Source organism: Mastigoproctus giganteus, chromosome 5 (assembly GCF_048544385.1).
Source record: "Mastigoproctus giganteus isolate SK-2022 chromosome 5, ASM4854438v1, whole genome shotgun sequence".
NCBI classification, from domain to species: domain Eukaryota; kingdom Metazoa; phylum Arthropoda; class Arachnida; order Uropygi; family Thelyphonidae; genus Mastigoproctus; species Mastigoproctus giganteus.
The window spans coordinates 61,903,331-61,929,637 of record NC_143579.1 but is presented as its reverse complement, the minus strand read 5'-3'; the positions used below and the strand labels follow the sequence as shown (position 1 = coordinate 61,929,637).

The 26,307-nt window shown below is 35.5% G+C and overlaps 1 protein-coding gene and 1 non-coding gene across 2 annotated transcripts in view; both read left to right on the top strand.

Moving 5' to 3' along the window:
• The window catches only part of LOC150085448 (annexin-B12-like), a 47,697-nt gene that overhangs the window by 14,220 nt on the left and 7,170 nt on the right, over positions 1-26,307 (top strand). Inside the window, exons 3-9 of the mRNA XM_090373255.1 lie at positions 6,680-6,774; positions 7,246-7,359; positions 8,255-8,311; positions 10,079-10,112; positions 11,796-11,948; positions 15,777-15,950; positions 25,250-25,362. Of these exons, the coding sequence (XP_090229381.1) occupies positions 6,680-6,774; positions 7,246-7,359; positions 8,255-8,311; positions 10,079-10,112; positions 11,796-11,948; positions 15,777-15,950; positions 25,250-25,362 (740 nt within the window). The remainder of the gene's footprint in view (positions 1-6,679; positions 6,775-7,245; positions 7,360-8,254; positions 8,312-10,078; positions 10,113-11,795; positions 11,949-15,776; positions 15,951-25,249; positions 25,363-26,307) is intronic.
• On the top strand, positions 13,201-13,272 carry TRNAE-CUC (transfer RNA glutamic acid (anticodon CUC)). Its single transcript has one exon. It is a non-coding gene; the product is annotated as a tRNA-Glu (tRNA).

Below are 26,307 nucleotides of genomic sequence, written 5' to 3'. Positions count from 1 at the left end.
CGAAAATCGATGTTATTCGAGCACACAAACAAGTCCTCGATGAGACGACTGGGAGACATTTGTAGGCTCTTCTGTCACGTTCCGCAGGAAGCTGTAAGATATATGTTACCACAGTTGTGCAGCCGTCTACCAGTTACTATTCATCCCAAATAATGCTAGACGCTGTTTGGCTTAAGGCCCGCCGTTCTTGGACCGTAAAGCTGTACTTTGGAGTGATTAGTCACAGTATATAATCTACTAATTTTACAGTCGAGCCTGTGTGTGTGTGGCTGATGCTTGGCAAAAGCTGCCTGACGGACTGTATCATCCCTAAAATGAAGTTTCACGGGAGACGTGATGATCTAGGACTGTTTTTCATGGTTTGGCCTGAGGCCATTGGTTGTTTTATTACGGCAGCACATTGGGGTAGGCCCATACCTGGATAGTAGGACAACACTCCATGTCATACTGCTCGCATTGTGACAGACTGGTTTTACGATACGAGTGTCGACAATTTGGACCGGCCAACCTAAAGTCCTGACCCACCCCAATCCTATAGAGAGCCCCTGGAATAAATTGGATTGCCGAATACGTGTGAGGAGAGACTGCCCAAAAAAACAGAGCTGAAGTGGTCGCTGCTTTGAAGGCAGAATGGCGGAAAATATCAGAGCACATTTACAAAAAACTAGTGGAGAGTGTTCCATGGAGACTAGAGGCTGCCATAAAGGCTAAAGGTTTCATCACACTTTATTAGTTTTCCCGTAAGTAAAGGTTATTTGTAGATATGCAGGTGGCTGGGTATTAATGGTAGGGAAGTGTATATGCCAACTGCCACCTAAAATTTTTCGAACTCCCTCGCCGTGGCAACATAGATGATAGTGTGAGGTTTTGCCCTCGGGGTGTTTTTATATTTAAACTATTTGTCATTACTGACCTCATTTTGTAAAATTTGGGTTGAAATTTTTCAATTTGCTATTAAAATTGGACTAAGTATTACCGCTTAGATGTTATTTTTTGTTCATTTTTCTCAGTCCGAGGTGTCCTTGCCAAAAACTTATTACTGGTAATTATTATTACAAAATTCAAAGATTCTGCTTGGAAACTTATTATTGTCGAAAGAAAACTGATGCCGAACCCTGGCATAATGGTCGAATGTAAGCTGTTTTGGTGAGTAAAGGCGTGGAGAAAATTATTAATTCCGAACTAATCTAGAAATGTCCAAATAATTAAAGAGCAATATTTTAACCAATTGCAGAGTTATTGTATGTGACTCTAATTTCCACGTCAATGAAATAGTGTTCCTTTTAAGTTCGGATCGCGTGTTACAGTATAGATTCAATATGGCAACTCGCCGTATATTGATCTCAATACTGTATATTAAACCATTGTGTGCACAAACACATAAACTGATCAAATCACTGTAGTTAACTTAGAATAAACTTTAATGGTGTTTTTACGCATGAATAAGTAAATGCTGCCGTCTCCTTTCTGTGCCTAAAATAAGCAGATATTGATATCAACGATATAAATATGATATAGTAATGCAAATTACATAGTATTCAAAGATTAAGGAAAAATTCATAAATCAAATACCTCAAAATATACTTATTGGATATTAAATCGATATTTACCAAAAGATAAGAAGCAAAAGTACACACGTCACCAAGATGACGTCATTGTTTTTAAAACTGATTTCGAATGTTCAGCCCATTTTTTTGCTAGAAACCTCGATTCTCAAAATATTTCTTATTTTACTTGTCACATACTGTACTTTGCTTTTAGTGTATTAGTAGTAGTAGTAGTAGTAGTAGTAGTAGTGGCACTTGATGCAAGAAAGCAAGTGTAGGAGCTTATGCAGCATCAGCAAAAAAAAAAAAAAAAAAAAAAAAAAAATCACACCATACCCTCCAAATGCCTGTCCAGTTCCTCCTTAAATTTATTTAACCTATCAACTTCCACAACGACAGATGGAAGTTTGTTCCAGCAATTAACCACCCGCTGGCTAAAGGCAAATTTCCGCACATCTATTCTACATCTATCCTTTCTTAATTTGAACTTATGTCCCCGTAGGTTCGTATTCTGAACAAGTGGGAGGATCCCATCAGAATTCAGCGTGCTCAACCCATTCAAGGCCTTATAGACCTCAATCAGATCACCGCGCAGGTGCCGAGTCTCCAGCCACTGCAATTTGCAGAACTTAAGCCTCTCTTGGTAAGAGGATCCCTTCATTCCCCTCACCAATCGTGTTGCTCTTCTCTGTACACGCTCAAGCAAATCTACATCCTTCCTAAAATGAGGCCTCCAGACCTGTACGCAGTACTCAAGGCGTGGCCTGACCATTGCCTTATACAGAGGGACAATCACCTCCTTTTCCCTGCTAGCAAAATTCCTATATATCATTGACAAAACCCCATGACCTGCCCTAGCAGCCTGTCTACATTGCTCAGAAAACTTCATATCTGACTGCACAATTACTCCCAGGTCTTTTTCATTTTCTACCACCTTAAGTGTAGTACCACACAGTTGGTACGTTTCTCTGGGGTTACTTCTACCCATATGCAGTACTTTGCATTTGTCAAGGTTAAACTTCAGTTGCCACTTCTTAGCCCATCTGCCCAAATTATCTAGATCCTGTTGCAGTAGCACACTGCCATTACTGTCATTAACAACCCTGCCAACCTTCGTGTCATCTGCAAACTTCGACATTAAGCCTGATATACCTTCATCAATATCATTGATAAATATACAAAACAACAGTGGACCCAACACCGAACCCTGTGGGACTCCACTAATAACATTAGTCCACGAAGAGCAGCACCCATTGATTACCACCCTCTGTCTTCTCCCACTTAACCATCCTTTTATCCATTGTAGCAACTTACCCTTAATACCATTCTGCTCCAATTTGTACAGTAGTCTTCCATGCGCAACAGTGTCAAAAGCTTTCCTGAAATCCAAGTATATGATATCAAAATTATTTTTTGCATCCAGTTCCTTTGTGACCACATCATAATAACCAATCAAATTTGTCAGACAAGACTTTCCCTTAACAAACCCATGCTGTGTCTGAATTATTGCTGCAGTCTTGTCTAGATGATCCTGCAATGCATCTTTAACCAGTGACTCCATTATTTTACCCGGAACAGAAGTTAAACTAACTGGTCTGTAATTACTCGTGTCACCCTTGGAACCTCCTTTGTGAATTGGGGATACATTTGCACATCTCCAGTCCGTGGGAACCTCCCCTGAATCCAAGGATGCTCTCATAATTATGGCTAAGGGTTTGCTTAGTTGCTTTGCCGCCTCCTTTAATATAACTGGATAGATCCCATCCACCCCAGGTGTCTTTCTTATGTTTAACTTCAACAATTTCTCCTCCACTTTGCTCTCAGTTATTACAAAATCATTAAGCACACTGCTACAATTTGATAACCTTCTTCCATTTTCAAACTGTAATAATTCCTCACGTGTGAATGTAGATGCAAAATACTCATTCAGTTTGTTCGTATTAGTCTTCTGCATGAGAAGCTCTGGACTTAGGAGTTTTTTAGATGTTGCTCCAGTAGTCGGTTTCCTGAAGTTTCTAGGCTATCTTACCCACCTGGCATTCCAGTCAGATATATAACGAAAACATTCCAAACAGATCACTTAGTCAGTTATATGTATGAGTTAACGTTGTTACATGCGAGTATAGTAATAATAAACTTGTACTGTATTAGTAAAGTTTTGCTGTTTTTATGATTTTGGTGCCGATCCTAGTTAAACGTGCTTTTAATACGTTACGTCAGTTCGTACCTTTTTTTTTTTTTATTTCTAAGTTTTCCATAATTAAGTTATTAAGTTATTTCCATATTAAGTTATTTCCATATTAAGTTATTTCTATTTTTTTCCATAAAAGGTATCCTGCCTGCCTGGCAGCTTCTGATTTTTTTCATCTTTATGATTTCATAACCATGCCCACTTCTTGAGTAAAATAAAGTTTTAAAGTTTGGCTTTAAAAAAAAAGAAAAAAAGTAAACTAGCTGGTTTATGTTTAAATTCAATAGAATTAATTTCATTAAATTTACAATTAAAATACAGTATCTCTCCAAAAACTGTGGGAGAGATGCTGCATATTTGCCCTAAACCATCTCGTATAAGTTTACAACGCTTACAACTTAGTTACTTAATATAAACTTATATTATAATATATACTTATAACTTTAATATAAACATAAATTTACAAGTTAAAATTAAATAATTTAAGTAAAACATGATAGCAATCCATCTATAACAAATGCAAATCGAAACACTAAAAATTTCTAAAGTTGACTGTTTTTCGAAAAATCAACGGTCTGAAAGTAGACTTCTAGAAAAAGTAAATAAAAAATAGCAATACAGCACTCTTTGAAGTCTAACTGAGACAAACTAATATCTTGTATTGGCTGAACTCATGAATAAAATTCCTACGTCTTCTCTCCTGCATTTACCATATTCGAAACAAATATATCGTGCTGCAAGTAATGAATAGTAGTTGTAAAATGCAAAAAAAAAAAAAAAAAAAAAAAAAAATAGTAGTAATCACATGTATTCAGTTAGGACTTTCAACCACTGAAATAAAACATCTAGTATCATTAGCCGATATTACATTGCGGATTGTGAAAAAATAATTCTTTTTATATTATTTTATAATCACGCCACCAAGTGGTCAGCAGGGTTTATTAGTTCGTGATTTTTTCAGCAGCCGATGGAACAACATACGTAACTTTCAAGCAGTGATTTTCGAACTTATGGGTATTAAAAATTACGTAAATTAAAAATTAAAACCTCTTACCTGATTGAAAATTATTTCTGCGATGGGAGTCGAGTGCTGGATTTAAACTGGTCTCATCTTCTGTCATGGATACTTCGGGTGAGCAGGCGTCCTCAAAAAAGGTTTGCCTCACTTTGCATGCTAAGTCATTTTTCTAAATTAAATGTAAGTGTTAAAATTAATATTCTGTTTTATTAATTTAACACGACGGTTTAAACATTATCGTAATAAATAGCAAATAAGCATAAAATTAATATAAACTATATTGGCTTGCTCATGCACTTATATCTTGTTTTCGCGTCTAGAATAATCAACAGGTAAGCAAAAGCGTTTTACGTTTATTATAGAGAAATGGAGTATCGAATATTCTATTTTATTCCTGTTCGTATAATAAAAATATCAATGCTCTTAATCAAGGCTATCTTTTTATGAAAAAAAAAAAGATAGCCTTGACAGAAGATGAATGCACAGTATGCATGCCATTTTTTATATATTCATGGTGGTCATACTGGTATAAAAGTACACTTAAAATGAAGAAAACAAACAAATTGCCACCGCGAATAGGAGCGTGTCAGGCCTTCTAAGCATCTGGATTCAAACATGAAAATACCGCTCCTCACTACATCCAAAGATTCTAAATATTACTGTTTTTGCCGCCTCTGAGAACTAGTGCCTGATTAAATTAAAAAAAAAAAAAAAAAACTGAGCAAAATTTCACTGAAAAATTTGCTTTTAGGCTTCCATGTTAACATGATTCTAACTGCAGGTCATATAAAATGAATTAGTTTTTTTTTTTTTGTTGTTTTTTTTACTGAGCAATATTTCACTGAAAAATTAAAATAGAGAGTAGCCGAATCTAAGCTTGTCATACAGGAAAACATCATGCTTTAGGAGAGTGGTTTTCGACCTTTTTTAAATAACGGTGCATAGTATGCGTTCCTTGAGTGGCCCGGGGTTCAAGCCCGTGACTACTAAATACGATAAATATTTGTATTGCGATTTATTGTAAACTCTACTGACTTGGTTGTCGTGCCGGAGTATAAACAGAAATTTTATTTTATATATATATATATATATATATAATATTAAAAAATATGTTGATTCGAAAATATCTATAAAATTTCCCCCAGCTAAAAACAGCAGCCGTAATTAATAATAATATCTGCTGTTACAACTTACAGTTCACTCAACTTTTTTTTTTTTTTTTTTCATTCGTTGTGTTCAGTATTTCTACATAAGTGAGGGTGCTTTACCAAACGAGATAGCAAAAGCGTTTTCAGGTGAATAGAAACAATAAATAAAATTAATTATTAATACAATTTTAACAGAATTGCAGGTCAATTTGTGTACCGTTATATGAAACACTATTAGCATTGCTAATATTAGGGTGCCGTCGAAAAGCCAGGTAAGTAAAAATTACATCCTGGCTTTTATAAATTGATCCCACAAATGTTCCCATTTTTCTTCTTCAGAGTACGTTTTGTACAGATTTTTTGGTCTTGAAAATTCGTTGCTTGCTGGGTGTATCCCGAGGAATGGACTTTAGAAATGGTGATGCTCCTTACATTGCTACTGTCTACATAGAATTGTACGCTTTTTTTTTTTTTTAATTAAGGTATTGGTAAGATAGATATATAAAGATATATTCGCTGACCGGCGTGTGACTTTCTGTGAAAAGAATCTACGCCCCCTTGCGAAATGATAGTATTTCGTGCCTAGTTCTTGACTCACTATGATCGATAGTCAAACAAACAAAAAAAAAAAAAAAAAAAAAAAAGGGAAAGAAAAGAAAACGCCTTCTTTTCTGATATCATTGAGCTCGTCGACGTTTCAATTATTTTAGGGTGCTGTTTCTGGTATTTTGATATTATATACGAACTACATTACCTTTTCAATTCTCTTTGGCAGGAACAGATGAGCGAATTATTATTGAAGTATTGACAGCACACAACAACGCCCAGAGACAAGTAATCAAGAAGAAGTACAGGACTATGTATGGACGAGTAAGTACAATTTACAATGTTTGGAAGGTAGAGCAGGACCGGCTAACCTATGGCACGTGTGCCCAAGGTGGCAAGCAAGAAGATTTTCTTAGCACGCGATGTACACTGCTATCTCAATTATTATTATTTATTATTATTTTTTACCTAGCTCTTAATCAAAATCTAATTGAGTTTGGAATTTAATTAATGTGCTTTATAATTTGCTTTATAATTATTTTCGCATATTTAATATTACCTCTGAGCAATCCGGCTGATAGCTAGATTGGATACTAATAGTATAAAAGTATTTTTTTTTTTTTTAGTATGTCGTAGCATCTCTTTTTTGCAGATGCATCCTTAAAAATTAATTCATCTTATGTTTCTTAGGCTTTTGAATATTTTATGTTATAAAAACGTTTTAATATTTATGACCGAAAATGCTTCATGGGTTTTGAGTTTTTAAAACTGAATACGACTTGTTACTCCGTACAGGACCTCTCAGAAGATTTAAAGGCTGAGCTTGGTGGTCATTTCGAGGATGTATGCTTAGCTCTCTTGTCACCAATGTCAGAATACATTGTAGACTGTCTCTACAATGCCATGAAGGTAAACCATGATTTTCTAAAATTTTATAAAAAAATTAAAAAAATTGTTTCCGTGTTAGGAAACTTAACTATAAAAATATGGGAATACTTCTTTTTTAAAATTTCCTAACTTCTGTTTGCTATTATTAAAAGAAAAGCGGATGGAAAATTTCTATAGTTAATGACTTAAGAAAACCCATGCAAGAAATTGCACGAATAGCAGGATAATGTATTATGCCGGTTGTTATTTATTTATTATTTTTATTTTTTTTAAAGTTATGGTCATAGCCAAGTATTCAGGGGCAATTTAATTCCTATTATGTACTCGTTACGTATTCTACAGTCGACGAGCCCAAGCGCGCCAAGTAATTCCGATGACTACTTCAGAGCCCGAACGCTGCCATTCGACATTAAAAAGAATAAAAACATTTTTAAGGAGCGCTATGAGTCAGGAAAGGCTAAATGCTCAAGCAATGCTTTCAATAGAGAAAAGCTTGGTCAACAGTGCACCAAACTTGAATGAAAAAGTTATTAATATATTTAAAAACAGTAAAACTACTGTTTTATTTATTAATTTAAAAACAGTAAAACTACTGTTTTTAAATTAATTTTCTCATATATACATTTCTGAGTCATATCTGTTATCCGTGCGAATGCCACGGATAACAGATATGATTCAGGTGGATAATTTTTATAGCGTCGCTTGTAGAAAAATTGAAGTCTTACGAAAAGCATATTATTGTTTTCTGAATGCCCGTCCATCTTCTAAAAATGTAAAGATCAAGTTTTAGTTGTATGACCCGTCTAGAATTAATAGTTTACAATAATAAATAACCTAATCTGTTTTCAGTCAGTTTCTTTGAATATTATAGTATATGAGAAATGCGAATTAAAATGCTATTTTTCCACCCTTTTAGGGTTTTGGGACTGACGAAAAATGCATAATCGAAGTCGCATGTACTCTCGAAACTTTAGTAAGTATCTTGGCTCAAATATGTTTAATCAATGCTACTTGAATTTCTGCATAAGAGACAATACATTTAATTAAATGCGCCTTAATGATATTCCATTAAAAAAAGAAATTGCCATCTTTCTCTCTCACGTGACAATAATTACCATAAACTTATATAAAATAAGAGCGTATTATAACTACAGAAGTCATATTTTTATTCGAATTTAGACAAGCAATCATTGGAATCGTGCACATCTTTGGGCAGAACTCCTATAGAATAGCGAACTAGCGTATGAACCGTTCTCCTTTAGCTGGACGAAATAAATTTGTTTCATTCAGCTAAAGGAGAACTAGTAAACAAAATTGGTTATTGAACACTGCAGTGTTATGATATTCGAAAATTTGGAATTTGATGTATGATGATGTTTGGAGTATGATGACCTTTAAGAGGGAATCGATATTTATCGAAGTTAAATTTATTCCTGCTTTCTGGGACCCAGTTGCATTGTTGTGTTATTTGTCGATAGGTTCCGATTGACATGGAATTTTACGTTTCGTGTTTTCAGCTTGAATTGATTCCTGGTTGTCGAGTCAGCCAAGTTTATTTCCTGTTTATCCCTCTCACTGGTACTTCCATGGTATTTTTACAGATTTAGCAGGCTATCACAGAAATGCGAGTGTTTGGGAATTTTCACAGTGGCTGATGCTTCTCTAACGAAGTGGCCACAATGGCTCCCCTAGACTTTCTTTTGTTATTTTTCCTTTTTAGTTAGATGTTAGTATTCGCCCAAAAAGGTGGTACAGAGGAGGGGAGGGGGTTCCACTGTGTGATTTTAAGCGGCAGCAGTTGTGCCATATATCGTAGGATACCGTGATGCAGTCCTTCCTTGAGTGAATTCGGGCTCTTGCTTGTCACTTCGGCATTTAATTTCATTATGTATTTTAATTTGGTCCTTTTGTGTTTCTATGCCATCAGAACTCCTTTAGCACATTAAATTATCCACACTGTTTGCTTGGTTAGGATCAACGACGTGGATGGAACGCTTGTTGATTATGCCCAGACGAATTTTTACAAGCCGGCTGGCCAGGCCTGACGCTCTTGTTTTTATTTTTGGTGTTTCATTCACCCAACGTCAATGCAAACGTTTATTGTATTTACTAGTCACGGGCTTAAACCCCAGCCCACCCAAAGAGCGAGTGTCATTGCACTCTCGCTCTGACCATTCGGCTACGTCATAGCCCAGTTACAGTTCTTTTAGTAAGCACGAAAAATGGTGTGAGTTAGAAACTTCTGCACTTGTACTGATATGTTTGTATTTTTTTATTATTATTACAGATCTTTAAAGCTCCAGATGGCATATATTAGAGTAGCTTCCAAACGTACAATTATACGCGGAGCTGCATATAATAACCTAAGAAATAATCCTTAAATTGTGCATAAATTATATATAGTATCGAAGTATTTTATTTCGCATTGTACTATACAATATCACCACACTCCCTTCCTGTAAAGCGGCATTTCTCCAGGAATAATAATAATCTTAAAACTTTTAGAATTAAGTGTTAATGTTATTGATACAGTAGGTAGTTTCCGCAGTCAAAGTGGAACTGCATGGCATCGCTGTAAGACAGGAAAGTTGTCTTGCGGTTGTGAATAAATAATTATGTTAATTTGATTGGATTTTACCAACAAACTTCTGTTTTTCATTGATGCAGTCTGTTGTTATCGTTTAAACATATTGCGTCAATAAAAACAGAATATTTACTGCGTTTGTTTGTTTGCTTTTAGGAACTGAAGTACATTACGTCTACCTTCAAAGAGAGTAAGTATTTTTACTTAAAAACGTAAGTTAAGATTAATCATTCATATGGCTTTTGATGAACAGATTTAGAATAAAGTTAAATTATCCACTTGGTTATTATCTGAATATTCAAAAAATCCAACTTTATAAACACGAAATTCAAAAATTATAGTTATATCTGAATTTCACGTTATACTTTGTTTCAAGGTTTTCAGGGAATTTTTAGAATTGCATAAATTATACGCCGAGTGTTCAAATAAAATATCATTTTAGAAGTGCAATGTTATTTACAACAGTCAGTTTCATTAAATAACATTGCAACTCTTATTCGTGCCAATAGGAGAAGAGGGCGGGGAAATTACGTCACTACAAATGCGCAGGTAAATAATTACACAGATCATTTCCTGATTAGATTTCGATCAGTGGGTTATAATGTTAGAATACTAGTATAATGTTGTTATTATACAAATAATAACATTACACAACACAAAACTATACAAATATTTACAAAAAAACTAAAATATTTGCAAAATACTAAACTATTTACAATCATATCTCCACTTTCGTTAAATGGAAGGAACACAAATGGGTTACTGGACAGAATCAGACACTTGCCTTTGACAATGTAGAGCGCGTACGTGGGACGCATGCCAGCGTTCGTCGCATTGCAAGACAACTGCCTCCATAACGTTCACTAACCTCATGCACATGCGTCACTGTCTAATACATGACCACTCCCAGCATCATTTGATGTTCCATTGTAATGTCAGCTGATGAAGGAACCCGATATACTGTTATTTGTATATAGTTTAGTATTGTGTAAATATTTTAGTCCTGCTCTTTCAGACGCAATAATATTCTTCGTGCATTATGTAGAACCCGAAGCAAAAGGCCTTTCCTGAGTGATCTAAGTAAATGCAGGTAAATAATTACATAGTGATATTTATTGACCTTGAGAATGTTACATGGGGATAGCACGTAACATTCTCAAGGTCGGTGTGGGGTAACCAATGGCAGAAGAGGGATGAGGGTAACTTAGTACAAGTGGGTGGGGCAATTACGTCACTGCAAATGCACAGGTAAGCAATTATATAGGTAATTTCTTGATTAGATATTGATCAGTGCGTTTCGACAGGTGTATTTTACGTAGAAAATATTTGACCTACTCAGTCATACCTCTACATTTTACAGAAAAGTGTGCGCGAGGGTTGGCGAGCAAAGCGAGCTGGGGGCGAAGCCCCCTAGTATACCATTATATTAAAAATATTAATAAAATGTAATAATATGAATTATTAAATAATAAAATATTAATAAACAAAAATATTACTGTAATATTAATAATTATCATTATTTAAATTTGTGTATTTTTTTGCTTTTAATACGACGAAATATTTTGTCAGTAGTGGCGTCATGTGGCCAGTTGTAACATTTCCAGTGGGTTTCAATTGACTATTAATATTTACTGATTTTTATCTTAATTTGAGACAAAAATCTGAAGGATTTAAAAAATTTTTATTCTTTTTCTAACCAGAGAGACAAAGACAGTCCTGTTTAAATGAAAAAAATCAGGAAATTTTATAGTAATAATATGTATTAAGTATTCAGTTGTTATCTGATTACGTGTTACTCAGTTTTTTGTTTTTAGTTTCCATTCGATATTTTCCAAGAAGTTGGTTTCATTTCATTTCAAATTTAATATTTCAGAATACAAGCAAGATTTGGTCGAATTCGTCTGTAATCATCTGAGTGGTGATTTGAAAAAATTAATCAGATCTCTTCTGAGTGCTGACAGAGATGAATTCGCCGAAGTAGATGTAGACTTGGCACAAATGGAAGCACAGAAACTTTTCGATGCAAGTATTTTATATATCTCAATTAGATTAGAATGTGATGCATTCGTTTTCAATCAAAAGTTCAAGATTTCCAGTTAAGTTTCCAAAAAAAAAAAAAAATTGCATATTCAAATTCAGTTGCTTTTTTGTATTAAATTTAGTTTTGTGTACTTATATACTCGTAATTATTTACAATAAAAGATTTCTTGTAATAAATGTTATTGAAATACCCACATTACGTATCCTGTCATTTCAGTGGAAACGTATTCAGTTTTGGAATAGTTTTCTTTTTAATGATAATTTAATTGCGACTTTTATTATTATTATTATTTTTTATCTGTTTTCTTTCCTTTACAGTGGCGGCTCGTGACTCTGATGTATGGGGTGCTGCTTCTTAAAGTTACATTAAATTGCCTTGGTTATAAGACATATAGTAATAATAATAATAAGCAATTTAAAAATGCTACAAAACATTAACAAAAGAACGCCGACATTTTGGCAACACACTCTTCACAGTCAACGGTCAAATTGGCACTGCTCGCTCCGCAGTTCCTCTGACTCGTTTTTTCACCTCTAAAAATGCGTATTGGCAACCCATCGACCAGGCATTGACTCAACCACTGGGAGAAAAATGTGGAACTGTCTAGCGCACAGTTCCGCCTACGGTTAAACTTCAAAGTTGAAAACGATTTCGTATTTTTATTCATTTATTATTGAAATGATTATTGGAAATAGTTGTTTTCCCATGAACCAAAGGCCTGGATTGCCTGGGCTCTGTTTAATACTTGTAATAAATAAAACAGTTATAATTTTCATTTTATTTTATTATTATTATTTTTTTTTGATTATTGGAAATAGAAGATGAGTATACTATATGCTGGACCTGTAATAAAAATATTCATTGCGTTGCATTGTTCTTCACAAAATTTCATATAATTCCGTTGACTGTATATTTAAAAATCTGGGGGCGGTGCAGTTCTGCAGTGCCTACCAACGAGCGTCCCTGTTCCTTTAAGAAAAGAAAACAAACAAAACAAAACAAAAAAATTCAGAGAAGCGAACAAGATTTCGGATTCACGGCGCTTTAATTGGGCAATAATTATTGTAAACCAATAATTATAGGCTTACAATAATTGCATTTATTACAATACTTTACTAAATATATTGTTAAAGTGTAATTGATAAACTGTGAGTAAAAATTTTATCTCAAACTAGCAGGTCTGCCAGAATATGGAGACGCACGACAAATTTTCACTTCAAGAAAAGTTTGTGTCCATTCCGGCGTGGTCTAGTGGTTAGGATACCTGGCTCTCACCCAGGAGGCTCGGGTTCGATTCCCGGCGTCGGAACAGTATTTTTTTTTTTCCACTGTCTTGATTTCAGGGAAACTTTTTATAAAAAAAAAGGCACAAAACATTATATCAGCCTTATAACGAAAACAAAAAAAAATTTCAGTCCTAAAATGCATGTCTCAAAAATGATTAAGTACCATGCTATTTAATAATTTTTCAGTTGGTAATCATTTATTTCTTATTTTTTGGGAAATAAATGTTTATCTAAGCTGCAGGTTGCGAACTAGGAGGAGTGACAGAATGGAGAACAGGAATAATGTAATTCGAGATTTCACAAAGCCAGGAAAGAAATTGTAATTTATTTAAAATATTACAACGTGAACATGTCTGGAGAAAGGACAGTATTATAAGCTTGTGTTGTCTTTCCCTTTTGGACTGGAATGGTTCCGTTACTACTGAATATTTATTTAACGTCTCTTCTATGATCCCGAGGCTTCTAGCAAAACAGATGAAATACTAAATGAATACATCTAAAAATTATACTGAAATGATTATAGATCTATGTAGGCTAAATCAATTCGTTCTGAAATTTTTATCGAAGCTGTCTAGCTTCCAAGGTCTGTTTATAGCGCTTCAGCCAGCATTGATCTTTTTAAGGGTGTTCTACTGTTATCGACTTCGCTGACTTTTGGCAATATGTCAAGAACGTTGTAGACGGAGGCAGTCAGGTAGATACGGTCTACACTGATTTCATAGGGTCTTTGACAGTGCCAGTTTTGTACCTCTCATAAAGAAGTTGAATTACTGCGAGACAGACAATCCTTTATTGGCCTCGATTGCAAAATTCTGCTCAACGCATCGCTCACAAAACAGTATTTCCTGAATTTCGCATGTCGCGTGGATCTGTCTTCTTCCGCTTCAATTCAATTCAATATATCTACAACAATCCGTGATTAATGTAGATGTATTGAATTGAATTGAAGCGGAATTGAATCTGTACAATTCTTGCTCGAAACCGGTTAACTCGTCTATGAAATCAATTCGTTAATGCAGACAGAACTTTACATTTCAGGCGAGTTAGAAAATAGCAATCATCATGATTTATAACAAAAAAGATCAAAAAAGCAAACTTATGCGAAACGAGAAAATTTCGTTTCTGACATCTGCCATTCCTCCAACCAGCGCATGGCAACAAACATAATATCCAGTACGTACTTCAGTTGCAATAAACGGTATATAAATAGACTATGTGTTATGTATAAAAAAATAATAATAAATAATAATTACCGAATTTCTATTGTTCTGATTTTAATGAAATTTGTAGTGGCTCTACAAATCTTTCTAAAGGATCTAGATATCAAATATCATGAAAATCCATTCACTGGGAGTCGAGTTATTTACCTGGATAACAAAAAAAAAAAGAAATAATAATTATAATTAGTAGATTTCTATTGATCCGATTTGAATAAAATTTGGAATAACTTAACAAATGTTTTTAAAGGCCCAAATATTAAATTTCATGAAAATCCTTCCACTGGGAGTATGCATATATGCTAATGTGCCTAAAAATATCCATAAAAATTTTAAGGATGTTTTCTCATATTGTGAACATTGAATGACTAATATGCTGCTCGTGAAGATATAAAAATACACAAAATAGTCCAACTGTTACACTAAAGAGAAAATTAGTGTTGTATTGTTCTATTATTATAATATTCGATTTCTATCTGTCACGCCATTTTATAATGCAAATGATCATTTTGATGGCGCCTGCGCGGTGGCCTTATGAATATATATATATATATATATACTGTATTTCATTTTTCCGATTTCATTTTTATGGGCAAATAGTGCTTTAAATGTGTGGCAGTAGTGATCTTAAAAATTTACATAAATAGAAGCAAACTACAATGTAAGTTAATATTATCTTATATTTTTCATAAAGTATTTGACCTTATAAATTAAACATTTAATGTTGAATTTAAATCAGACAGATAATATAATTATACCGTTATTTATTTATTTTATTTTTAATTTTTACATGAAGTTTATATTTTATGATTTATTTTAATTTTGTACTTAACAGAACTTTGGTAATAATTAATGCCTGTTGAAAGGGATAATTATTACAGTTTTTCCGGACGTTGATTATTGCAGCGCTGCAGAAATTTCACTTAAAAGAAAGTATTCTGTCCCAGCAAAAAAAAATTGAGTAACGTTGATGAATCACCGCGGCTGATAGCCCTCTGTATCCAAAATCTGCGTAACAGCATGCTAATCCTGTTTGAGGACTAACATACCACATTCTTAGAGAGGAAAATATGGCAGGGCTTGTATACCTTCCCCCAGGCGAAGAAAATTTTCCATGTAATTTTCTACCACCTCTTGGGGCTCGTATAAACCCCCCAGCACACCTACAGATTAAATCGCAGACGCTCACTTCTTTGCTAATTGTAATCATTAATTCCAATATACAAGTATTAAGCAAAACTGCTTTGTAACGACCTATTCTGTTTTATGTCTTGTACACTGTTGGTGACGTTTCTTTTTCTTTTAGGCAGGTGTGGCAAAATGGGGTACAGATGAAGCTGTGTTCCTCGCCATTCTCGGTACCAGGGATCGGAATCAACTCAGAGCTACATTTGAAGCCTACGAAGTGTTGACAGGACACACTATAATGGGCGCTATTGAATCAGAGTTCAGTGGATCTTTGAAAAGTGCCTTGCTTGGAATTGGTAATAAATATTTCTTACTTTTTTTTTTTTTTTTTTTTTTTTAATTTTAATCGCAAACTTAAAATGCAACCTTGTAAATACCATTCGCAAGGTTTGCATTTTGAGAATTTCGGAATACTTAGAATACTTCAAGTTACCTGGCAGCAACCCATGATAAATATTTGGCAAAGAAGGAGAGTGTGAGTGTGTCAAATACATTGAAATAAGAAATGGGCTACAAAATAAAAGAAAGCATAATACATAGAGCACTGAAATAAACTGTACTATCATCATTAATTTCAGATAAAATATGTGGGAATAGTGCCATAGTAAGAATTTTGACTTAGTGGGAAGTTCTTTTATGGGCTGGCTTTTTTTTTTCTCCCTCTCTCCCAAAACATAGCCAAGTTAGTTTGTCTATAGTGTGCATAGTGTTAGGGTCGGGCGCCACCTGTGGTTTCTCACATCTGCGCCATATGTACACTGTGAAGAAATACAGAACACTGTAAATGCCAGAAAAAGTGTAGTGTGTTGAATGTGTAGTTTTGTGTTGGGTTCTGTTGTGTGTCCTGGCATTTGGCCGCAGGGCCCCTGGTGGAACCCCACGTTACCCGCACACACCACTAGGAGGTAGCCAGGCTGCCCATTATTCTCTGGCAGGTCTCTGTCAGGGTCGCCTGAGCTCCCTGAACGGAGACCAATAAAAAAATAAAAAATAAAAATAATAAATAATAATAATAAATAAAAAATAATAATAAAATAAATAATAATAATAAAAAATAAAAAATAAATAAATAAAAAAAATAAATAATAATAATAAATAAAAAAATAATAATAAAATAAATAATAATAATAAAAAATAAAAAAAATAAATAATAATAAAAAATAAAAAATAAATAATAATAATAAAAAATAAAAAATAAATAAAAATAAATAAATAAAAAAATAAATAAAATAAAAAAATAATAATAATAAAAAATTATAATAATAATAAAACCGATAATAAAAAATAATAATAAAATAAAATAAATAAATAAATAAATAAAATAAAATAAAAAAATACAATAAAATAAATAAAAATAAAATAAGTAAATAAATAATAAAAATAAATAAAAAATAAGGTAGAGTGCGGCAGTACAGGGTGTATGGAAGAAGATGAGGGATGAAAGTAAGAGTAAGGGGATGTAGGTAAGGGCATCCCGTAAATTGACAGTGGAGCATATGCCCCACCAGGAGAAAAGGGGGAGGGGATAACTCCAGAAGGGTAGAAAAACCACTCAGCGAGAGTGCTGAGTGTGACTTATATTTTGCGGTGGAGTAGTCAAGACCACTGGAGCCTACCCAACCATATGGAAAGTTAGCAGGTAATCCTACTTTGGATGTTCCAGGTTTATCAAGTCAATGCTTGTAAAACAGTCAAGTACAGATTTTTTATTTCAAGTTTGAGTAAGTCCTTTACAGGTTTCTATCCCTGGCTTGAGTTGGTTGTAGAGTCCTGCGCCTAGAAAAGAGGTTCTGTGCGTACTCCGTTAATGATTTATAATATTGTTCTTCAGAAAGTAACAGGTGGTAACAGGTGCTCCTGTCCTTGAGGTATGTGTTGTAGCCTGGTGTACAGTGTTCCTCGAAGTGTTCCTCGAATTGGGCAGTTATAAAGAAGATGGTCCCAATCTTCAATTTCTCCACATGTACAGTAGGGGTTATTGATGATTCCCAAGGTAGTCAACTTATGATTTATAGAGCCGTGTCCAGTTATAATATATGTACAGTAGAGGCCAGGAGAGAACCAAGGCGGCGACTTTGGATAAACCAGTTTGACATCCGGGATGAATTTCTTAGTTATCAGGCCCTTGTCCGTCTCCTCCCATCTTGTCTGCCAGATTTGTAGTAGCATGGCAGCTAGTTTTTTCTTTTCTTGCTTGCAGTCAGTGCGGGTGTCGATGGTATGTCCAAAGATGGTAGCTGCGAGTTTGTCTAGCGTGAGAGTTCCGTGTTTTTTTTTTTTTTTTTTTTTTGTCCCGAATACTTCAGCATAATAGCTTGCACCCGGCATGGCATCGAGACCACGCCAGGTGTGTCCTCAGCTTTCCTGGACCAGCTGGGCAGATGGACGTCCCGGAATTCAGCAACAAAGCAAGGCACTGGTTTGGACTGGCGAATTCTGCGTTGCATCGCACTCCACAAATGTTTAATGGGATTGATGTCTGGGGAAACCTGGCAACTAGGGGAGAACATGAAATACTTGGACGCAATCCTCGAACCATTACTGCACAATGCAGGCCTGTGACACAGGACATTGTCTTGTTGAAAGAGTCCAGTGCCATCTGGATACACGGTCAGCGAGTAAGGAAAAACTTGGCTCGAAACAATGCCGAGGTAAGAGTGTGTTCAATGGGGATGAGGAGACCCAGTAACGTCCGTGAAAATCTCCCCCAAACCATGATACCACCGCCGCAGGCCTGTTTTCCAACCGTGAAGTCTGATTGCAGATGTTCACATGCTCGCCATCGAATACGCATCTGTCCATTTGCATTTTGGAGCTAGAACCTTGATTCATCACACCTGGCAACTCTTTTCCAGTTGTCCAATTTCCAGGAACGGTGCTTTCGTTTCCACTAAAGGTAAAGGTGTCAATAACATTCGTGAAAACGGACAAATGTACAAGTCGCCTACTCCGTAAGCCTATCCGCAAGAGTGTCCGCTGGTTGCCGTGAGCGGAATCGTTTCTCTCTGCGCTCTGGTTGTAGTCTGCCATTAATTGAGAGATCGTGAGCTGTCTATTGTCCCGGACAGCACGTGCTAACCGCCATTCACCTCGACTGTCGACCAGTGGTGGCCTCCCTGTCTCGTCACGTTCGATGGTTGTGTATCCCTCTTCGGATCATTCTTGCGACACCTTCACTGTGATAGCTCTCGAATAGCCAACAATGCCTGTGATTGATGAGATTCTGGCCCTCACATTCCTAGTGCCGGAAATCATTTCCCTTTCAAACTCCGCCAGGTCCTACCCTTTCCCTATTGCACGAACTTCATACTGACGAACTGTCAGGCACTACCCATGCCATTACTATATATGCTGCGCCCGTCGTTGACGTCACTCCTAGATGCTGTGGGATGCGTCCACTCGTAGAGGCAGGAGTCATCATAGTGTTTTGACTCGTAAGTGTATACATTGCTCTTCTATTGTGTATGTTCAAAAGTATATTCAGACATCCCGCCTGATGTAGTTATCGGTGCAAATAAGATTTATTCAAGGCAGGAACAGGTTTAAAAGTATGCCAACAGTAGTAGGGATAATACAGGATAATACAATTGAAGAGAATGAGGCGCGACAAGGCAGTTACTCTCTCTCAAAAAGGCTTAATATTTCGATGCTATATCAGCAATTTCTGATTACATATCAGTTATACATTTACTGGAATCTCGCAACTCCTGCTATCTAAGTCAATCTTTAGCCAATGCACTAAAAATGCAGAGGGATGTGGGTGATTGGTGCACAAACAGTCAGGTAACCAAAAAAAAAAAAAAAAAAAAAAAAAAAGCGGATAAGATTCGCTAAGAAAGTGATGAAAGCGAACCGAGGCAAGAAGCTTGGTGGTTACGTTGGAGCTCCATTTGATCATAGGAGTGTTCGCAAGTACGTACAGTCATTAGAGAGCATCACCGCACAGATTGTTACGACGGAGATGCTGCTCACTAGCCTCATGTACACCAAACGCCAGATGTCGTTTGCAATATCTCCTAGCTTATTGTACAATCAGGAACAGTGCAACACGTCGTGTTAAAGTCTTCAGATCAGACGATCCAGTGTGGGTGTAGAAAATTTATGGGAACGTCACCCGCAATATACTCGTATTATGTCCACGATGAAATTCGGAACAGCTGAAGTAATGGTTTACGGGCTGCTTCTCATGCATCGAACTCAGCCATTGGTTGTGGTACCAAAAACCATAAATGCCGATTCGTACACTGACATCTTGGAGAGTTTCATGGTGCACGCACATCCTTCGCCAGTTTTATGGAAATGGGCCCCTCCTTGCTTTATCTCACTTAGTGAGTTATATAAAAACCTGGTTTAAGGAAAAAGAAGTCCAACAACTTGCTTGGCCGGCCAAACAAGTTGTTGGACTTCAGACGAAATGAAATGCCGGATCACGGCTAGCCAGCTCCTCTTCAACTACGGAACTGACGACTGCACTTGAACTGGACGAGAGTATTCCACGAAGGATCCGGCCCTCGCGGTTAGCGGATTGTTTATAATCGCCGTCCTCCCACACCGGGTGGAAAATGCCCATATTCGAATCCCGTGAATGAGGCAATACATTTTTATGGGTTTTATTGAAAATATATGGTTGAGAATAAAGTCGGTCTCGGGCGAGAGTTACATTGCTTTTATTTCTGGAAACTAGGGTTTTTCGTTCAGCAGATAGTAGTTCGACTGAAGAATGCACGCAGTTACAGATGCAGTATACTTTTTTTTTTTTTTTTTTTTTTTTTCGATTTGGTAGTTGTTGGCGCATCGGCTTCTGTGGCCATATTGCACCTCCCAAGGTTTTTGCAGTACTTTGATCCAAGCCCGAGGCGAGAATCGAACCCGCGACCTTTGGGTTGCCGGGCAGGTACTTTACCCACTCGGCTAACCCGGTCGGCTGCAATATACTGATTGCACGCACGCACACACGCATCTATCCGTCCACGATGAATCGAAATTGTCACTGGGGCTAAAGGCCGGGTAGAGTGTGTGTGTGCATTGCAAGAGCCAGCTATGTAAACTGGAATTCACGAGTTAAGGAATAAAATAAAACGTCAAATAAGTTAAATAAATAAAACGTCAAATAAATCCGAAAATCTTTTATGAGAAAACGTCAAATAAATCAAAAATCGTATGTGCGAAAAAGTCAGGCATTCGTTTTAATGTGTCTTAATAATGCACAGAAACGGAAAAAATTCGAACCAACAAGATTATTGAAATGACTTCATGAGCGGCAAAAATTCCTGTCGGCTGATGGAAACAGGATGGAAAAATTCGCATTGAAACATGCTGTAATGAGGAGGATGATCTCCTGTGGCGTGCCACAGGCATGCCATCGACTCGTTTTTTTTTGTTGTCTTGGTGTTTATTGGCGCATTGACAACAGAGATCATAGTGCGCCCATCGACTCGCAATTAACAGTAATATCGATCTTGGCAGTAATAATTGCCGTTTTCGCGCAACAGTTGACGCATGCTCAGTGAGGTGTATGGGAGGGGATCAACAATCTTCCTGAATGCTCTATTTAACTGAAATATGAGGGATCTGGCTTGCCATTCCATATGTATTCGCTCTCTGAAAGTTCGCCGATAGAGCTTCGGGAGAATATGTATTATCGTCCATTGAAAGAAAGTCAGGACCAATATCTCCTGCAGCAGAACGAACATAAGGATCAAGGATCTCATCTCGATACTCCAGAGCCTTGAGAGGAATTTGCAGGAATACATGGAGATATTTATGGCCATTGGCGCGTTATACCTTCATGGGCCCAAGGCAAAATAGAATTTGGGGCCCATCTATACCTTCATGGAGCCCAAGACAAAATGGAATTTAGAAGCCCCATCTAAAGAAAAAACTAATAAAGAACATTTTCAATTAATTATAACATATGAACTAAATATAAAATTTCATCAAAATCGGTAAACCTACTTTTGAAAAAACGTAATTTTCAAATTAATCTTCATGTAAACTTCATTGACCTTGGCGGGTAGAAAGTTCAGTTTCCGATAAAAATCATTTAAAAAATATTAGTAAAAAAAAAACAACAACCAGCAATGAGTTTTTGAAACAGTAATTTCGGGGCCTTACGTAGATGTCTTTTTTGCCTGTAGGATAACGCGCCACTGTAAGTGATTCCAGCTAGGGCTTATCGGGATACCGGTCATTTTTTTCCGGTATTCAAATACCTGTATTGATACAAAAATACCGGTTTTTCGGTACTAATTTAAAAAAAAAAAAATGTTTATAATCTAATCACATAAAGGTTATAAAATCACCTTTATGTAATTATGACGTCCTTATCTATTAGCAAATGTTCGATAAATCATCGATAAGACACCATGCAACATTGTAACCTGTCCACAATTCTCGGACAACTTCATGTCTGATCGTATCGTAACTCCCAAGTACCGTTCCTCCACTACTGACTTTAGTTTAACTCCACCAAATGTATAAGTTCTTTTGGGGTTGCTGTTCCCCAGGTGTAAGACCTTGCATTTTTCTGAATTAAAGCATAGCTGCCACTTTTCTGACCATCCCGGAAGTCTATCTAGGTCATTCTGAAGAAGCTCTGCTTGGTGGCTATCATTAACTACTCTACTGATCTTTGCATCATCTGCAAGTTTAGACATCACCCTCTACATCCCTTCATAGATGTCATTTAAGATAATCAAAAACAACAGTGGTCCCAATACTGATTCTTGGGGAACCCCGCTTCTTATATTAACCCAATCTGAGGAATAATCATTTATCACAACCCCCTGCCTGGTCCCCTCAAGCCATTGTTCTATCCATCTAAGGGATTTTCCCTATGATTCCAGCCTGCTCATTTCCATCTAAATGAACCTGAATTCCACCCTTGATCATTGCCTCCATGATTTTCCCTACTACTGAAGTTAGACTGGCCTGTCGGTAATTTCCCGTTACACTCCTAGAACCGCCTTTATGTTCCAATTTACACCAATCCAACGGAATCTGTCCTGAGTCCAGTGATGCTCTCGTAACTAGCCTTAATTGTTCAATGCACTCACTTGCCGCCTCCTTTAAGATTATAGTGTATATGCCATGAACCACAGGAGCCTTGCTCGCCTGTGGGCGCGAAAGTTTTCTCATTAAATCACCATGTTAAATTTCAACATCATTAATTACATTTTTTTCAACTTCACTCCCATAATTTCTCATTGACGTGAAGGATTTTTCTTCTGTAAATATCGATGCAAAGAAACTGTTGAGTTCATCTGCAACTTCAGTTGTGGTATCTAATACTGTCCCACGTCCATTACATAAGGGTCCAATCTGATTTGTCCTTCTGTTCTTTGCATTTATATATGCGAAGAATTCCTTAACTGCACTCTTTGCTCTCTTCTTTATTCCTTATCCTCACTCTTTGCTCTTTCCCAGACTCAGTAAAGATACTATAGTAAAAATTATACTTCGCTTAATAAAACGTCTTTCTCCTTCAGAAAATGATGAACGTCATTCAACCATAGAAGACCAACGTGGAACAGAACATCGGTGTCACGCAAATTCTTTCCAAAATAAGAAATTGCGCGACTCCAATGAGATTTTAAAAGATGAACTTGAGTCGGAAATTAATGAAATACTTTTAACTATTTTTGCTTAAAAAGTTCAAAGCCTAGAAAATATGGACCGAGGTCGTCTACGCTTATCTCAGTACAATAGCACCATCCAGCATAGAATCCGAAACGGCGTTTTCTGCCCCTAATCAAATACTGTATGTACCAAAATTAGATCCATTTTAAACGATCATACTATTGATTGCTTATTGTTTCTTAAGTGCTCACTTTATTCGGACAGGTAGTGTGGATGCTTAAACATAACTAAACTTTGCAGTAAAAATATGTATTTTTTTGTTTTTAGAATAACTGTATTTTAATGAATTTTTTCAGAATATTTATTATTGCAATAAATGTTTAAAACTTGAATTAAAGTAATTACAGCACTTGTTTTTTCCTTACTTTATTAACTGCCATCAAAGTTTATTCAGAAAAACGTTTTTTTTTTTTTGGAATACCAGTATTAATACCGGTATCCCGGTTTCATAAATTAAAAATACCGAAATATCGGTATTAAGATTTGACTGGTATTGTAAGCCCTAATTCCAGCCCACACCATTAAATCATCACCACGTTGCTTTTTTTTACTTACTCCTTACAGGTGGATGAAGAGGTTAATTTTTGGAAATACAGTATTAGAAATACAAATATTTTTGGAAATACAGTATTAGAAAATAAACCAGAGCTGTGAGCATCACAGCTCCGGTTTATATTATCAACGAAACAAAAGTCAAGAAAACTTTGTAAAACCAAAAAAAAAAAATAATAATAATTATTTATTTTTATGTCGTAAAAAAATTATAATTATTCACTTTTATGTAGTAAAAACAAAAAAAAAAAAAAAGTTCAGCGTGACAATAAGAACAATCAGTCGCTCTTTTGTCTTCTTCACACTGAAAGATTGCATTTTATCACCAGATGGCAGCACGTTCGTTGCATCTTTACCAATTGACAAATGTATGATTGTTTACATTTTTCTTTACCACCGTAAAGAAAAATGTAAACAATCATATTTAATAGAGCGCCCATTTAAGCAACTATTTTGAAAATTTTAGGACTGCTAAGAAATATAGCTGTGATAAATACTGAAATCTCTTTACAAACTAATACACGAGGCAAAAAATAGCACCAAAGAATTCATGGTTTTAATGCTAGCGTAACTGTTGTAATGCTGCATCATTACAACGCTGGATGTACGAGTAGCTGCATCATTACAATGCTGGATGTACGAGTAGTATGATTACTGTATTGTAATTTATCGCAGCAATGCACTTTATTATGGAAATGAATGGCTGCCTGTTTGAATAGTCTTTGTATTGGTATTCTTTAAATCCAATCGATAAGAAAGTGTGTAGCTTACGTTATTTTTCCTAAGCTTCATGAGCTATTTTTTGCAAAGTTGGAAAATATGAGGAGAGCAGTGGCACGTTAGCTTATTTCGTCTGCTCCATAATATTTAAAATCTAAGAAAGTGATCAGTGGAATTTTGATAAACTAACAAAATTTCCTTTATTAGAAAAGGCTTAAGAGCGTCAGTTTCGGAGATAGATATAATGAGAATTAAGGTATCTTGAAACCACTTGAATTTATCAAATGCTAATGCGTATTGAAAATTTAAGTATGATATTAAAAAATATTTTGTTTTCAAATACTTGAAATACAAGGTAGTGTGATATTCAAAAAATATCATACTACCTCGAATTCCTCGGAAATCAGAAACCCGTGGTTTATACAACGGAAACTTTGTACATGTACCGGTATTTTTATTTCGGTATGATGGCAATGTCTCTCTACGACTGGTAAAAGAAAATGTGAAAACACAATTTTAGTTTAAATAAAAAAAGAATCAGATAATTAACATAACCACAGTCTTTCGACTATGGTTATGTAACATCTTAACCATAGTTCGATTGATTTTTTTTGTTGATTGGGAATATACAATTACGAATATCAGCGCTGGAGAAGTTTATTAATAGTGAAACTTTGTTTTCTAGTGCTGGCTCTCGAAAATAGGTTGGTATTCTATGCCCACGCCCTTCGTGATGCAATGCAAGGTCTTGGAACAGATGACAGGACCCTTGTACGGATTCTAGTATCCAGATCAGAGGTAAAAAAATAACTAAAGAATGATATTATTCTATCGTATTTTCTACTTTATGAAGTAGAAGTCTTTGTTCTCCTTAAGAAAAAGTTAAAGAATTTTGTCACTTCGTGCGTTATAAAGGGTTTGAACTTGCCTACACTCGTTTTAAATATCATGTACTTTAATTGTTTTACGTAACTTCTTTTTTTTTTCATGTATTTGTATTTAGGGAATATCAAGTAATCCTGTATGACTCTTGCCGTATTTTTATTTACTAAGGATTAACTAGATTTATTTTATTTACTAGATAAAGTAAGGAAGTTATCGAGTCGTGTTTAACTATACTAGACAACTAGATAAAGTAATATTTCGCACCTATTTACTTACATGATTTCTTCCTGCACAGCAGTTTTACTATAGTTTGTTCACCGTTCAGGCCATCATTTAATCTTGAAATACTTGAACTTTGATATTGCTGAAGAAGCATTTATTTGAAATGAAGAGTATTTTATTGAGATCGCCCTTAATACTATTTTGAAAACTGAGTGTGTTTTTAGGCCAACGTTAGAAAGATGTACTGCTGATACAAACATATTTTACAAAATTACCATAATACGTAATCTGCAGTGAATACACTAATATTCAAAAATAAAAATAAAATGGATTCTTTCGTAGACAGAAATTTACTTCATACCAAAAGACTTGTTAGAGCTGAAAGAAAAATAAATTTTGTTTGATAAACGTCGTTGTTACTTTTGAAATTCAATCTTGTAATATATATTTTTATTAAATGTTTCTCTTTCGTACTATGCGTTCTGCTTCACATTGATTCATTCTTTGTTTTCATTATCAGTTCGGTTGCTCTTTTTTACAAAGATGAAATATTTATACGTATACATCTGTAGAGAAAGTGTTGCTAAATAATATTACAGATCGAGGTTAGTTATAATCATCAGTGTTGACAGCTTT